The sequence below is a fragment of the Zophobas morio genome, unplaced genomic scaffold (assembly GCF_036711695.1).
Source record: "Zophobas morio isolate AGI-343-1 ecotype UQ-CSIRO unplaced genomic scaffold, CSIRO_AGI_Zmor_V1 ptg000012l, whole genome shotgun sequence".
Classification (NCBI taxonomy): domain Eukaryota; kingdom Metazoa; phylum Arthropoda; class Insecta; order Coleoptera; family Tenebrionidae; genus Zophobas; species Zophobas morio.
In genome coordinates, this window is record NW_026972117.1 from 20463608 (window position 1) to 20479245 (window position 15638).

The 15638-nt window shown below is 33.3% G+C and overlaps 1 protein-coding gene across 1 annotated transcript; it reads right to left on the bottom strand.

The window, feature by feature from the left end:
* Positions 1 to 381: 381 nt before the first annotated feature.
* On the bottom strand, positions 382 to 9071 carry LOC135128232 (zinc finger protein 721-like). The gene is made up of 8 exons (XM_064055130.1): positions 9058 to 9071; positions 8212 to 8630; positions 8063 to 8093; positions 7144 to 7980; positions 3902 to 4693; positions 2284 to 3143; positions 1732 to 1789; positions 382 to 1252 (listed from the first exon to the last, which is right to left on the bottom strand). Exons 1-8 carry the CDS (start codon positions 9069 to 9071, stop codon positions 382 to 384), a joined length of 3882 nt encoding a protein of 1293 aa, XP_063911200.1.
* Between the last annotated feature and the right edge of the window lie 6567 nt (positions 9072 to 15638).

Here is a 15638-nt window from a genome sequence, read left to right on the forward strand (position 1 = left end):
TCGCTAAAAAAAATCAGCTTTGATTTTATGAGATCTAAATTCCATCTTCTCTAATATTTTCTTTTGTAATAATACAATACGCTTTAAAAAAATTACATAATTCATACATCCATACACTAATTGCTAAATAAAACTTCTGAACGATTCGAAATTCTGCTTAAATTAAAAAAAGACAGAGAGAATTGTGCTAAATTATTATTATAAAAATCGAGTTCATTTTAAAGAAAACATCAAGATATTAGCATGTTTGCGCAAAACATATTCTTATAAAATTTTTTCTTATGCTTATACTTATAACAATAATTATAAATTATAAGTGTAAGTATAAGAAAAACGTTATAAGAAATTGTTTTGGGCAAACATCCTAATTAACGGTTTGGCCTAAGTTTTACAATTGTGATCTTTTAATAATGTTTTAGTCACAAATTTCTTCGAACACAAGGTGCACTCGAATGGCCTCTCTCCAGTATGGTACCGAATATGAATATTAAGAGAAGATTTCTGAGTGAATCGTTTATTACATAACAGGCACTGAAACGGTCGCTCCTTCGTGTGGACCCTGGTGTGCACAATCAGAGACTGATTTGTAGCAAAATCTTTCCCACATGTTACACACAGATATTTTTTCTCCCCTGTGTGTATCTTCTTGTGTTTCCTCAAACCTCCAAGGGTGGTTACAACTTTTCCACATACATCACAAACATAACTATTAGCTTGTCCACTGTGTCTTTTCATATGTTTCCTATACGTATACTTATTATGTAAAATACTAGAGCAGATTTCGCAAGTAAAAACTTGCTTGATATAATCAGGATCGTGGCTTTTGCAATGCTCTTTGAAATACTCTTTGTCCTTAAAAACTTTTCCGCAAGTTTTACAAACATGAAGTAAGCCTTGGTGATAAATTTTTTCATGATTTTCAAGTTCACTTCTCGTTAGATATTTTTTGCCACAAGATTCGCATTCGTAAGCGTAGTCTTTTGTGTGTATTCTGGTTGTATGAATTTCCACTGACGTTTTAAATTTGGCAGTATAATCGCAAATCTCACACTTAAAGGTTTTTCTTACTGTGACGTGCACATTGTTAACGTGAGTCATCATATTATAGTTATGGGAAAAATACTTATCACAGTAAAGACATTTAACTGTCTTTTTGTGAGTATACATGTGTTTCCGCAGTTTATCTGCGGAGGAAAATATCTTCTGACAATGGGTGCAGCTGATTATTTCGGTGTCATTTGGAGTGGTGAACCTGGAAATAATGCATTTATTATTATTACTGAGTCCCAATTAGAGAACATATAGGATAACAAAAAACAAAGAAACAAAAGATAAACATCCAGATCAAAATCAAAAATTAAACACGCGTGAACAGTTTTAGGTGTATTGTATAACTACAAGCCAATCACTAGTGTATTTTTGTTTTTAGTTTTTGTCAAATTGTCAAAAACAACTTGACCACTTCACTGTTTACACAAAATTCTCCGAGACTTCAAACACCGATCTTCCAAAATATGTAGTAACCATTAAATAATATACGATACAAACACAACTTTCATTCTAGAACTAATATTTTCCAAGAAGATAATGCTCGTCCTCATGTTGCTAACATGACTTCAGACTTCCAGACCGAAAATAATGTCAATCTTTTGCCCTAGCCGCCACGGTCACCTGACTTAAATCCAATCGAACAAGTCTGGGACATGATGGACAAAAGACTGCGTCGATTACCTCATCTTCCCATTAGACGAATTACGTCCACAGTTGTAGATAGCCTGAGACACGTTGCCTCAAAATGCAATCGATTTACCTATAAACATTGTCAGTTTTTGTTGAAAACTTAATGAATTCTTTAGCTTGATGCCCTACTTACTTCTACAAAATTTCACCGTTCTAGGTCTGGTAAGAGTGGTATTTTTTTTTAATCCAGGTTTAAACTTATTTAGACAAAAATATTATTATTGGTCTTCTCAAAATGAAGCAATCTTATATCACTAATAAAACTACATACCGAAAAAGCTCAGTTCGTCAAAAAACAATCAGCTTTGATTTTATGACACCTAAATTCCACTCTAATCTTTTCTTTTGTAATAATACAATATTCTTAAAAAAATATACATAATTCATACATCCATAAACTAATTGCTAAATAAAACTTCTGCACGATTCCAAATTCTGCTCGAATTAAAAAAAGATAGAGAAAATTGAGCTAAATTATTGTTATAACATCGAGTTCATTTAAAACACAACATGAAAACATTAACTGTTTGGCCTAAGTTTTACAATTGTGATCTTTTAATAATGTTCTAGTCACAAATTTCTTCGAACACAAGGTGCACTCGAATGGCCTCTCTCCAGTATGGTACCGCATATGAATATTAAGAGAGGGTTTCTGAGTAAATCGTTTATGACAAATCAGGCACTGAAATGGTCGCTCCTTCGTATGAATCCTAGTGTGTACCGTCAAAGATTGATTTGTAACAAAGTCTTTCCCACATGTTACACACAAAAAATTTTTCTCCCCCGTATGTGTCTTCTTGTGTTGCTTCAAACTAGCTAAGGAAGTAATAACTTTTCCACATATATCACAAACATAATTAATCGCTTGTCCGCTATGTCTTAGCATATGTTTCTTATACGCCTGCTTTTTATGCAAAACAGTGGAGCAGATGGTGCAGGTAAAAACCTGCTTGACGTAATCAGGATCATGGGTTTTGCAATGGTCTTTGAAATAGTCTTTATTCCTAAAAACTTTCCCGCAGGTGGCACACACATGACACAACCCTTGGTGATTACTTTTTTCGTGAGTTTCAAGTTCAGGTTTCGTTAGATATTTTTTGCCACAGGTTTCGCATGCGTAAGCGAAGTCTTTCGTGTGTTTTCTGATTGTGTGAGTTTTCACTGATAATTTATACTTGGAGGTGTAATCGCAAATCTCGCACTTGAATATTTCTCGTACTGTGACGTGCACATTGTTAACGTGAGTCATCATCATGTACTTTTGTGAGAAATACTTGTCACAGTAAAGACATTTAACTCTTTTATTATGTAAATAGGTGTGTTTGCGCAGTTTACGTGGACACGAAAATTTCTTCTGGCAATACGTGCAACTGAGAATTCCAATTTCTTCTGGAGTGGGAAGCCTGAAATTAATTCATTTATTATTAAGACCAAATTAGAGAACACACACGACGACAATAAAAGAAAGAAATGAAAAAGAAACCTCTACATCAAAATTGTTGCCTACACAAAATTCTCACCAATGTTATTTTTACGATCATCGTTAATTAAAATCGGCGTGGGTAAAACTCAACAATTTATTTCACAGTAATACAAAACTCCACGACTAACTATACACAGATTATGTACAGAATAATTCCGAGTCGATCGAGGTTGTTCTGGAGTACCCATCGCAACCTCCGGGATTAAAAGATACAAAAAACCTTTATATCCCAAGCACACAAAGAGATGATAAAATTTCTTAAACATAAACAGCATCTACACCTTTTGTAATTTAAAATATTTACTGATGTAACACAAATCTCGGTATGTAATGTAAGTATCGAAATAAGTTTTATTATAGGCATTCGATGTGAACACCCTGTATTTTATAACAACATAATAATAACTTAATTTTTATTTGTTTTATGCACTAACAACTATTCACACTTCTTTTCTAAAAACACAATATTCTTTAAAGAAAGACATTTTTTTACATTTTGAGTGGATTAAAGAAATATACACACAAAATGAAGCAAAATTACTTTATTAAAAATCGAGCTCGCATTTAACCAAAACTTCGAAATACTAAGTTTTACAAATGTGGTCTTTTAATAAAGTTTTAGTCACAAATTTCTTTAAACACACAGTACACTCAAACGGCCTTTCCCCCGTATGATACCTCGTATGAATATTAAGAGAAGATTTCTGAGTGAATCTTTTACCACAAATCAAGCACTGAAATGGCCGCTCCTTCGTATGAACTCTACTATGCACAACCAGAGACTGATTTCTAATGAAATCTTTTCCGCAAGTTACACATAAAAAATTTTTCTTCCCTGCATGTATCTTCTTGTGTTGGTTCAAACCATTTAAAGTAGCTATAACTTTACCACATATATCACAAACATAACTAACCACTTGCCCCTTATGTCTCTGCATATGGTTCTTATATGCCTCCTTTTTACGCAAAACAGTGGAACAGATTTCGCAGGTAAAAACCGGCCTGATGTAATCAGGATCATGGGTTTGGCAATGCTTTTTGAAAAAAGCCTCGTTCTTAAAAACTTTTCCGCAAGTCTTGCAAACATGACGTAAACCTTGATGGAAAATTTTTTCGTGGCGTTCGAGTTGGCTTTTTGACGGGAATTTTTTGTCACACGTTTCGCACTTGTATACAGTAGAAGCGAAGTCTTGTATGCTTGTGTGCTTGCTCATTATGTGAGTGTTCAAGGATAATTTATGTTTAGTGGTATAATCGCAAATGTCACACTTGAACATTTCTCTTACTGTGACGTGCACATTGTTAACGTGAGTCATCATATTGTAGTTATGTGAAAAATATTTGTCGCAATAAAGACACTTAACTGTCTTATTGTGTAAATACTCATGTTTACGCAGTTTACGTATGGACGAAAACGTCTTCTGACAAAATGAGCAACTGAGAATTCCAGTGTCTTCCGAAGCGGTTAACCTGAAATTAATTTATTTGTTACTAAGTACAAATTGGAGAACATATACTACGCCAAAAAAAATAGAAACAACAAAACAAGCATTAATACATGTGTATATTGTATATTGCGGATTTATCATAAACATCTTCTACTAGTGTATCTTGTAGTACTCAAGGTGTTTTTCAACATAACAAGAAAATGCAACTCTAGAGCGTCCTTATCGTCAACCCATGAAATGACACGTTTGTCAATTCCGACACGTGCAATGTAATACTAATAATAATACACTGGGGCGTCCCGTTCTAGAAATTTATCAATAGAAGATATAACAGATAACCTTGCACGCACTCATACACCACTATAAAAGATTGCTATGCAATTTCGATTTTTTTGCGAAAATTTTGAGGTAGTGTCATGACAGTATTGGTGGGGATGATTACAAAAATGTTGGTTAACGTTTTATTACCTACATGATATTCTTAATATACATACAATATTTGACAACAATCGATCCAGTAGTTTCGGAGATTATCTGTCAGACAGACAGACAGAAAAGAAGACAGCCTGAAAAAATTGTAAAAATACCCACAGACAAACAAATGCATCATAATTTAAAAATTTACTATAAAAAATATTAGACCTCAATGTTTTTTCCTATAACAAAGTAATTTTATACATTTTTTTTTTTCACTTTACAGTAAACACAAATTTAGCATAATCGTGTCATACAGTGAAATCAGCTATTTAAATAGAGGTGAAAATCGAGAATCACAAACAAATTTTTATTAACTTATTAAAAAAACCCATATAAAAACACTAACAAGTTGACACTACATAGCGACCACGCAATTGTTATTAAAAGAGAGCTTATTAATATTCGAGATTTATAATTTAATTACATACCAAATTTCTCCACATTAGGTTTTTTTCTTGATGCCACCTTAACCAATCTTATATAATTTCATACGTAGATAATAAAAATTTTCAAAAAATACATACTTAAATTGAACGATCGTCAGTGTATACAGGATGTTCCAACCTTCAAATAGTTCGAATGTGGAAAATCACGCATTTATTTATGTACTAATGAAAATATTCCTGGTACAACCGAGTAGAACACATTTAGAACGACAATCTACAATCATTCTCAAAGCATTTCGTTTAAAGATTACACAATAAAATTATTTGTTTTGAATTAAACGCCCTATAGATAATTTTCCAAATCTAGAGCCTTATGACAAAAAAGAAAACACTATTTCAGAAATATACTTTAGGTCTCTACTGACGATGGTTTAGTTTATATAGGATGATTATCTTTGGCAATTGTCAGTTCTGTCATATTTTTCAAACGAAATATTCTATATTTTTATAACATTTTTGAACATATCTTTAAATAAATTTCGTCCTGAAATCAGATTTGTTAGGGTTTATCCTACGATGATTCCAAAAATATATACATTATAAACCTCAACAAATACGGCATCAAAAGGTTACTTAAGTATAAATTCGAAAGTGTCACAAAATATTTGAAAAAAATACCATGAATGATATTTTGCAAATTACAAATTTAATCATCCTGTACAACTAACTTAAACACAAATCTTTACACGTTTGTCAAGGCCACATCACTAAGTGTTATGTGCAAAATTCCAAACCTCCACCCTCAAATATAAAAAACCTAGACAAATTTTAACCTGACGTCATCAAGTTTTAGAAGGGGGTAAACAGATAAATTTTGTTTAGGAATTCACCATATTTAGATTTAAAATTTCAGAGAAATCGGTGTTGTACAATTTTCAAGACCTAGTCTAAGAACTAGGCTATTAATAAATCAGACCAATAGATTCCTATCACTTTACAATATTTACATAGGATTTACTTAGCAAAGGGTTATGAGGAGGTTGGTTATCAAATTGTTGGTGGGAATGATCAAATTTTGGTAGTTTCGAAAATCTGTCCAATAACTCCAGCAACAGACGACAACAAACAGAAACAGACATTTTTTCGAATTGTAAGTCACGAAACGTCGAAAAAACATAAAATTAGTCGTTCGTCAAATTGACACTTTCACAATACTTCCCTAACTTACGATCAGAATTAAAAATATATTTGTCTAAACATAAAAAGTCACACTTACGCTGAAACGAAATAAGACGAATAATTAACAATAGAAAGAATGCAAGTTTTAGAGCTGTGTTTTTTAACAATGATATTTATTTACTTGTAACTTAAGTTCATTAAGAACTAGCACCAAATTATTCGTTATTATTTTATATATATTTTAACATTGTGAAAATAAATGGAAATGTATAAGGTACCAGCTTTATTTCACGATGGCATAAAAATATCAATATTATTATTCTTACACGTTAGAAAACATAAAAGACAAATAAACTACAATAAAGTTTAAGTTTAAAGTCATAAACTTGCTTTACATTTATGGCCTTTCAGTAACGTTTTCGAAACAAACGCCTTCGGACAAACATCACATTTGTAAGGCTTCTCCCCGGTGTGATACCGCATGTGAATGGTAAGGCTACCTCTCTGCGAAAAGGCTTTATTGCAAGTCTCACACTTAAACGGTTTCTCCCTTGTGTGCACTCTTGTATGCACCACAAGCAGCTTCTTTGTGGTAAACGTTTTACCACAACTATCACAAACAAATTTCTTTACACCCGTATGAGTTAGAATGTGGCATTTTAAACTTGTATTTGAAGTAAGACTCTTTCCACATATATCACAAAGGTACGACTCGACTGTGGCCTTGTGCTCCCGCACGTGTCTTTTCATCTGGCTTGCTGAACCTTGCAGTTTGCTACAAACTTGGCAGCGAAAAACGCTTTTGTCTTTGTTAGGGTCGTGTTTTTCTACATGTTCCTTGTAAGCGCCTTGAGTTTTGAAAGACTTGGAACACACTTCGCAGACCAATCGACGTCCTTCATGAACGATATCCACATGATTGTTAAAACTCCCTTTACTAGCGAAACCAATGTTGCAAATTTTACACGTAAACGAATAGTCTTTAGTGTGATGCCTTACTATATGCATTTTTAAAGTGGCGTTGGTGTGGGTTTTATAATCACAGATCTGGCAAACGACCTCTCGTTTTTTCTCATGGACGAACTTTATATGGGTTTGTATTTCTTCGTTTGTAATAAACATGCGTGAACAGAAAGGACACTTTTTCGTTCTTTCTCTATGGCGTAATTGGTGTCTTTTTAGCTTAAAGTTGGACGGAAATGCTTTGAAACAAACGGTACAAGTAACGGAGTGAGAATCTTCATTTATAGAATCAGACCAAAACAACCTGAAAATACAAGATTAATCATATTATTCAAAAAATCAAGTATATATTGCATTCGGGTTTACTCGATTACAAGTTTTCTTACCCGTTGAATGGAGGATGTTGAATACCCAAAGCTCAAAAATAGAGGACTAAAAATTAGAGACAAACAAAAACAAAACTCTGTGGTAATTATTTTATTATTTTAAATATAAACAAATCATAATTATCTGGTATGAAGTCTCTTATGTTTACCCATCTTGGACACAGGCATAACCTGCTTACAAATTTCACAAGCTGTCAACTTCACCTTATTCACCTTATCACTAGAATTTTCTAATCTTTCCAGCGCAGTCATCCAATTCTTTTCTTTAACGTGGATAATTTTGTGCGTATAATATTCACTTTCACTAAAAAAAGTCTCCGGACAAAGATTGCAAGGAATTCTACAAGGTGCTGGCACTATCTTGACCGGAGGTGGTGCTGGAGGGGCTGGAGCTGGTTTTATTTCTCTAAGAGGTACTAGTTTCGGTCTGGTGTGATGACTTGACTCATTTCTCTCCTTCACGTGGACTATTTTGTGTTCATAGTACTGACTTTCAGTGGGAAAAGTCTGTGCACATAGGTTACACGGAATCTGAATTTGAGTCAAGTTCGTAATTGTGTAAAAGAGCCTGAAAAAGAAAATGGTTAATATATGGTCAAAAAATAAGCATTATAAAGAGTAGGTACACCAATGGCGATTTTTAAGTGACATACTATATTTGTAATGTTTTATCTTCACTAAATTATCATATTATTTAAACATTACAACCTGCATAAAAACAGTGATAAGTTTAGAGAGGTGGTGAAGGGTATTTTTAAGTTGATTGTTGCTATATGTGGACCATTTTTATGCAGGTTGCTGTAAATGATCAAAAATAAAAATACTATACGAAAAATGAATTAGAGTTGCGTTAAACCTCACTGAAAACAAGGTAAAATGACCGTTATTCGTTCCTTATTTTTGACCACGTGTTACACCTCGTGATGAAAATTCCGCATAAATATCTATTGTGTTCCATTTATGGCGCCAAAAATCAAGAACACTGACACTGTAACCGTAACGCAAACATAGAGTTCCACAACCTATAACTGTTAACTAGTACAAACCACCACAACACAACGGCACGAAATGAACGGAACGAAAGGTTTACACAATCACAAATCAAAAAATACTGTCTTCGAGAACAACCACACTACGGTCGGGTTAGCATTCATAAAACCGAGACCTTGTGGTCCGAAGAGCCTGAGTAATAAAGGGGGAACAGGTAAATGCACAGATACATGAATTTTACAGCTTTGTACCCTATTTAAGTTTTCGGGTCTTTCCTGGCATTGCTAAATCGACGGAGCGGCATCTGAACCCACGAAGGTCCAGGACCGTATCTGAAATATTTTTAAATTGGAAAAATTATTTATTGTTTACTAACGTTCACTACATTCACAATTTGTGTTTTCCACTTGCCACCGTCGGGAAACACCTTGATGACTCACTTTTCTTGAAATAATGTCAATTAACTTCGCCATATAGGTGTTGCATACGCAAAACGATCTGTTTGGCTTCAAATTAATTTGCAGACTCGTTTAATATACATGTGTCCCATATAAAGCTTGTATTCGTTGTACACGGATTAAAATATTAAAATTATATAAACGCCGTTGTACTCGCAATATAAAATATACCAAATTAAGCTTCCACCTTCAATCTAAAAGCAATGCCGTTTACATAATTTCAATATTTCTATCCGGTGTCAAGATATAAGGCCACGAAGTTTTATCTAGAACACTCTGTATACAACCCAAACGCAAAAACAGATTACGAATACATTTTCTTGAAATCCTGTACCTGTCCTACGTAAGTAAATCTCATGAAGACGGTTGGACGAACGAACACTAAACCCGGCTCTGGAAAAGCAATAAACGATTTTCTTTTGATTAACAATTTTACAGTTGGTAGAGATTAGGGGTCCCATAAATTCCGCATAAGTTAAACAGGGTGCACAACAGTAAAATTCGTATAAATATCGATTCACTTTAACATAGCAGTTCTTAGAAAAGGTCTCCGATCGATTCATGCAAAGTCGTCGAGTCTGAGATTTGCCTGCAATCCCGCTCTAATCCAGAAACACTAAATTTGTGGAAGCTTTTGGTATGTCGTTCACATTACCAACGAGTCGACGCTCTTCCTAGCATCGCCAATAAAAATTATTCACATTAATTGCGAAGTTGCAGACAGTCAGTTAAGTATAGTAGTTCTAGAAATATTTGAAAAGAAAGTTATTCACTTTTATTACTCTCACAATCGGTATTTAAAGAGCAATAAAAGAGATTAACTCTCTTTTCAAATATTTCTAGAACCATTTTTGCCACGTACCGTATTGAAATAGTTTTTGTTGCTCTTACAATCGGAGAAGGTTCTCCGGGCAAGCGGATTAATTGCAGTTCATTGTGGCGAACTCCTAAATATTAAGGCAATTTGAGTAACAATTAAACTATAACTGCACTATATCTTGCGCCCAGACATGAATGAATAAATAATTCCTAAATTTGTGTTAGTATTTTATATTAAAATGGAAAATCCGTTACGTACTTTCTAGGAGAATTAACATAGAGATTTTATTGTAGGTTTAATCCATATATTAATTTTAAAATACACTTAAAATGTTTAAATAAAATCAATCGGCTTGGAGGTTACCTGTTTATTAGGTTGTCATAATAGACTTACGTATTAGACAGACGAGAACGGAAAAGTTGCATTTTCGTATTCCACGAACTGCGAAAGGTCGAAATAGTAGATATTTCATCTACTAACGATGGCGCGACGTCAGGCGATAAATTCAGGGTTTATTTAATCAAGCTCATCACGAAAATTGGGATACTGAACAGTCATTTTTAATTTTTAAAGCATTTTAACATCTAGGAGAACTCGTATAACTGAGCAAAACCTAGAAAAAGTAGTAATTGTTATTAAGAATTCCTGAAGTTGTAGGCCACGACTGCAACAGCGCTGGCGATCGGACGACAATGATGATCACTTCCACGCTGCTGAAGTCTGACTATAACTGCACCACGATTTATTAAATGAACGAAGGATTCAGTTATAACAAAATCAACTTTATTCTGAAAAAATATACACTCAACATTGAAAACAAAAATTAAACTTAAAAAAAAAAATTTAACATCAATTTAGCAACTTCTTGCAACTTATTTTGTCATCCCAAACACCGAAGTATTCTAGACTCCACTGAACACTTCCGAACCAAATTTGCTTTTTCCCAAACCCCTCAATCGATTATGTTTCACAAGCTTATGAACCGCGAGATTTGTTTGCCCATCGAAGCCCTTTCCACACTTGTCACACTTGAATTGATCGTCATTTTGGTGGGCAAATTGCACATGCTGGATTAATTTATTTTTATTGTTGAAGAACTCTCCACAAACACTACAGGATGTATACTTTACGGAATGTAAAAGCAAGTGACCTTGAAGGCTACCGAATGACGTCATAGTTTTGCCGCAAATTTCACAAGTGTACTGTCGATTTCCATTATTGTGACCTGTCAGGTGATACTCTAACGTATATTTTGAATATAGAACTTTGCCGCAAACATCACACATCCAGTGACTGGACTTATTATGAACGTTCTCTTTATGTTTCTTTAGATTTCGTGAAGATTTCGAGGTTTTGTTACAAATGTCACAAGCTAGAGGGTCTTTTTCTGAGGTGTTCGTGGAATGTTCCAATTGGTGGCTGTGCAGCCAAAATTCGCGGTTGTAGCCTTTACCACAGACTTCGCACAGAAAAGGATACAGGTTGCGTGTGTTAAATTCATAACTATAGACTTCTACATCTTCAGCTTCTTTTTCGTCGAGTTCAGAGGGATTTTCTTTGATGTATAGAATGCAATACGGTACCCTAAAAGGATTTTTATATTAAACTCCAAATCGTTAATATTCTAAAATATAAGAAACAGATCTTTCAAAAATAATTAATAAGTACTTTAATTTAAAAGCTAGACATGCAAGTAGCAAATACATGCAACTGTTTCCTACATTTCTTGCGAGGCAAGCGGAATTACCACAAACCACCGTGACGAACTTATAAAAATTACAGCAACTTAAGCAGCAAATAAGCCATTACCACACTAAAAACTTAAAAACTTATTTACTTACATACTGCGTCGCTGTACCTATAAGTTTTCACTAGTAAAAATTACATCAGTGGCTAAGTTGGACGTATCAATTTGAGAACTCTTCCAATAAAAATGTTTGTGTTCCATCTAGCGTAAAAAACAAATTCAATTCAGCACAAAAAAACAACAATGCATTAAACTGTTTTATTACTTAGAAATGTTCTGTATAAATTATAACACCTTTATCACAACTATGTTGTTGCAGTGTTAGCTTCTTAGCAAATTCTTTCTTGCAACCTTCGCAACGATATGATTTTTTAACGCGCGGACACACATGAACAGTAAAATCTGCTTCCTCAGCAAACTTCTTCTGACACTGGTCACACTGAAAAGACTTCTCTTTTGTATGAGCTCGCATGTGTGCACTTAAAGCATTCTTCGAAAAGAATCTTTTTTCGCAAATTCTACAAACAGTACTTTTTTGAACCGTGTGCCTCAGTTTGTGTTTCTTTAACATATGCATCGTCTTAACAGAAGCCCCACAAATATCACACACAAAAACGTCTCTATGACTGTCTATGCGATCTTTTACTGAAGTACGTTCTTCATCTATTGTGGGTTCGATACCATGGTCTACTTCCTGATGTGTTTCGAAATCAGTCTTTGTGGGAAATACGACACTGCAGATGTCGCAAAGAAAGTTGTAATTGTTAGTGTGCACCATTGCGATATGTTCTTGCACGCTGGTTTTTACAGTGCAGGTAAATTCACACATAGGGCAAGAGAAGTTGCGTTTATGGGGATGTTTTTCGTTGAAGTGCTTCGCCAAAGAGCGGCGTAAAACGATCAGGCCACATTCTGTACAGACGCACTTTCCTTTGGCTTGATGGGTTTCGAAATGGGAGCATAATTCGTTTATAGTTTTGAAAGTGGCGTCGCACATAAGGCATCGGTAATCTTCCTCTGACCATTGGAGAAACAACCTAAAAAAAAACTGGATAATCTGGATGCGATTGAACAAAATATCACAAAAATTACTACTGTACCTTTATGGTGTTTGTCTCATGAAATTTGGGCTATTTGTCCCTTTTAAGGCAAATAGCTGATCTTACATGAGGCAAACAATACAAAGTTATACGCGTTTTCTATGAAATATTGCAAACCGGCAATGGAAGCTGTTCCAGACTAGTTCAACACATGAATTCTCGTAAATAAAAGTAAACAAAAGAAAGAGAAAAATATATACATTTATTCATCCCTTAAAAAAACAAAAGGGAATGATCAGTTTACATAGAGCAATATACATTTAAGGGAGCCATCGTTTCCAATGATTCTCGAATGTATATAGCACAAATACCGTGTTTGCATGTTGGATGAATACTTTGTCATAAACTTCGGAAAGCCCTTTACACATATTATCATAGACTCACTCAAATATTTTCTGGGCTCCTCTATAACAAGATGAAATTTAAAGTATATCTGTTTCTTAATACCAGAAACTGAATCCTAAAACAAACTACATTAATTGAAACGCAGTATACTTATTTGCTTAGAAACACCTCAGCCCAAAAAATTGCAATGCTGTTGTGTACTGTCCAAAATCTACAATAAGGTTCGGCATTTTTGAACAAAGTGAATCTAATCCAATTCACAATTTTTAAAGGTGAATAATGGTCCAGGTGTCAACCGAGATTTTCCTAGAATATTATTTCGTCATCGGCTTTCTGTAACCAAAGTAACTTTAAAAATGTTAAATTCCATAATTCTACATCTTTAATACTTACCACGGTTTATTGCTTTAACTCAGTTCCACTAGTATTCCAATATTCCTAGTGTTGGAGTTCTAAATGTACTGGTATATTAATGAACATTATACAAGTCACGAGAAACAAATTAAAACCACTATTTGCTACAAATATTAAGGAGGTTGCAGTGAAGGCAATAAATATATGTATACCAATTTTCATCAAGGTTTCTAACAAAAAAACTATTGTTTTATTATTATGAAAATGTAACCCAATTTAGTATTTTTAAACAAAATTTTATGTTATACCTGTAACTAGTCCAACATTTTTATTAAGAGTCACTACGTTTGGTTGTTATGGTGTTTTCAATACATTTTCATTTTCAAGATGTAATTCGAAGACAATATTTTTTTAAGTTAACTTTTCAAGTTTTTAATATCGCAGTTTTGGTATTTTTCAATACTCCAGGTTTTCGATTTTTTACTTTTCAATTATTGGATGTTTCAATTTTGGAATTTTTCAATTTTTCGATTCTTCAATTCTTCGATTGTGCAAATTTTAGATTTCTCGACTTTTTTATTTTTCGATTTCTCAAATTCCTGATGTTTCAGTTTTACGATTTTTGAATTTTACAATTTTTTAAATTTCTAAATTTTTCAGTGTTTGGTGTTTCTAAATTCTCGATTTTTCGATTTGTGGATTAATCGATTTTTCGACTTTTCAATTTTTCTAATTTTCACGTGTTTAATTTTTCAATTCTTAAAATTTTCTATTTTCCGACTTGACGACTTTTCGACTTCTCGATTCTCAATTGTTTAATTTTTCGATTTATGAATTTTTCGATATTTCAGTTTTAGGATTTTTTAATACATATTTCAGTTTTTCGATTTTTTACTTTTTTTAATTTTTCGATTTTTTTTAATTTTCGATATTTAATTTTTAGGGTTTTTCAATTCTTGAATTAATAGATTTTTCGATGTTTGATTTTTCCATTTCTCGAAGTTTGGGATTTTTTGATTCTTCAATTTTTCTTCTACATTGACCGGCAAAAAAAACCGGCCATCCTAAAAAATTTCGCAAAACCACTTTAAAAATTATTAATTTAACTAGTGATCGGTATTTTATTAAAGAGCCATTCACTATTGACACATGATGTACAAATTAGCATAAGAAGACAAATAAACGCAGAATTAAATTTAATTTAACAAAATAACAGAAACACACCAAGTACGATGTTTGGCAGTGAATAAAGTTTTTCACGCGAAAAATTTAGTAAAATAACGATCACTAGTTAAATTAATAATTTTTAAAGTTTGGGTTTGCGAAATTTTTCAAGGTGGCATCTTTTTTTTAATTTTGTTGAAATATTTGCATCGCGTGTTTTTGAAAATCAACATGTCAATTATTTACGAAAATTTTGGGACGCAGTTTCCACCACTGTTTTCAGCTTACATTTCTTTAAAAATCAATTAGATACATTGCCGACATTTTTTGTTAGAAATGAGATGCAGCAAAGGGAAGCTTCTAATAGTTTCTTGTTCTTCGGCACAAACTTCTTTTTACTGCATCTCATTTCCAACACAAAAAAATCGACACTGCATCATCGTGAACGATTTCTAGAGCTTTATAGGCAAAAAACACTGTTCAAAACCGCGTTTCGACACTCCGAAACATAATTGGCATATTGATTTTTAAATATACGTAATGCAAAAATTTCACTAAAAATTTAAAAAAAAGATGAAACAGTTATATTTGAAATTGC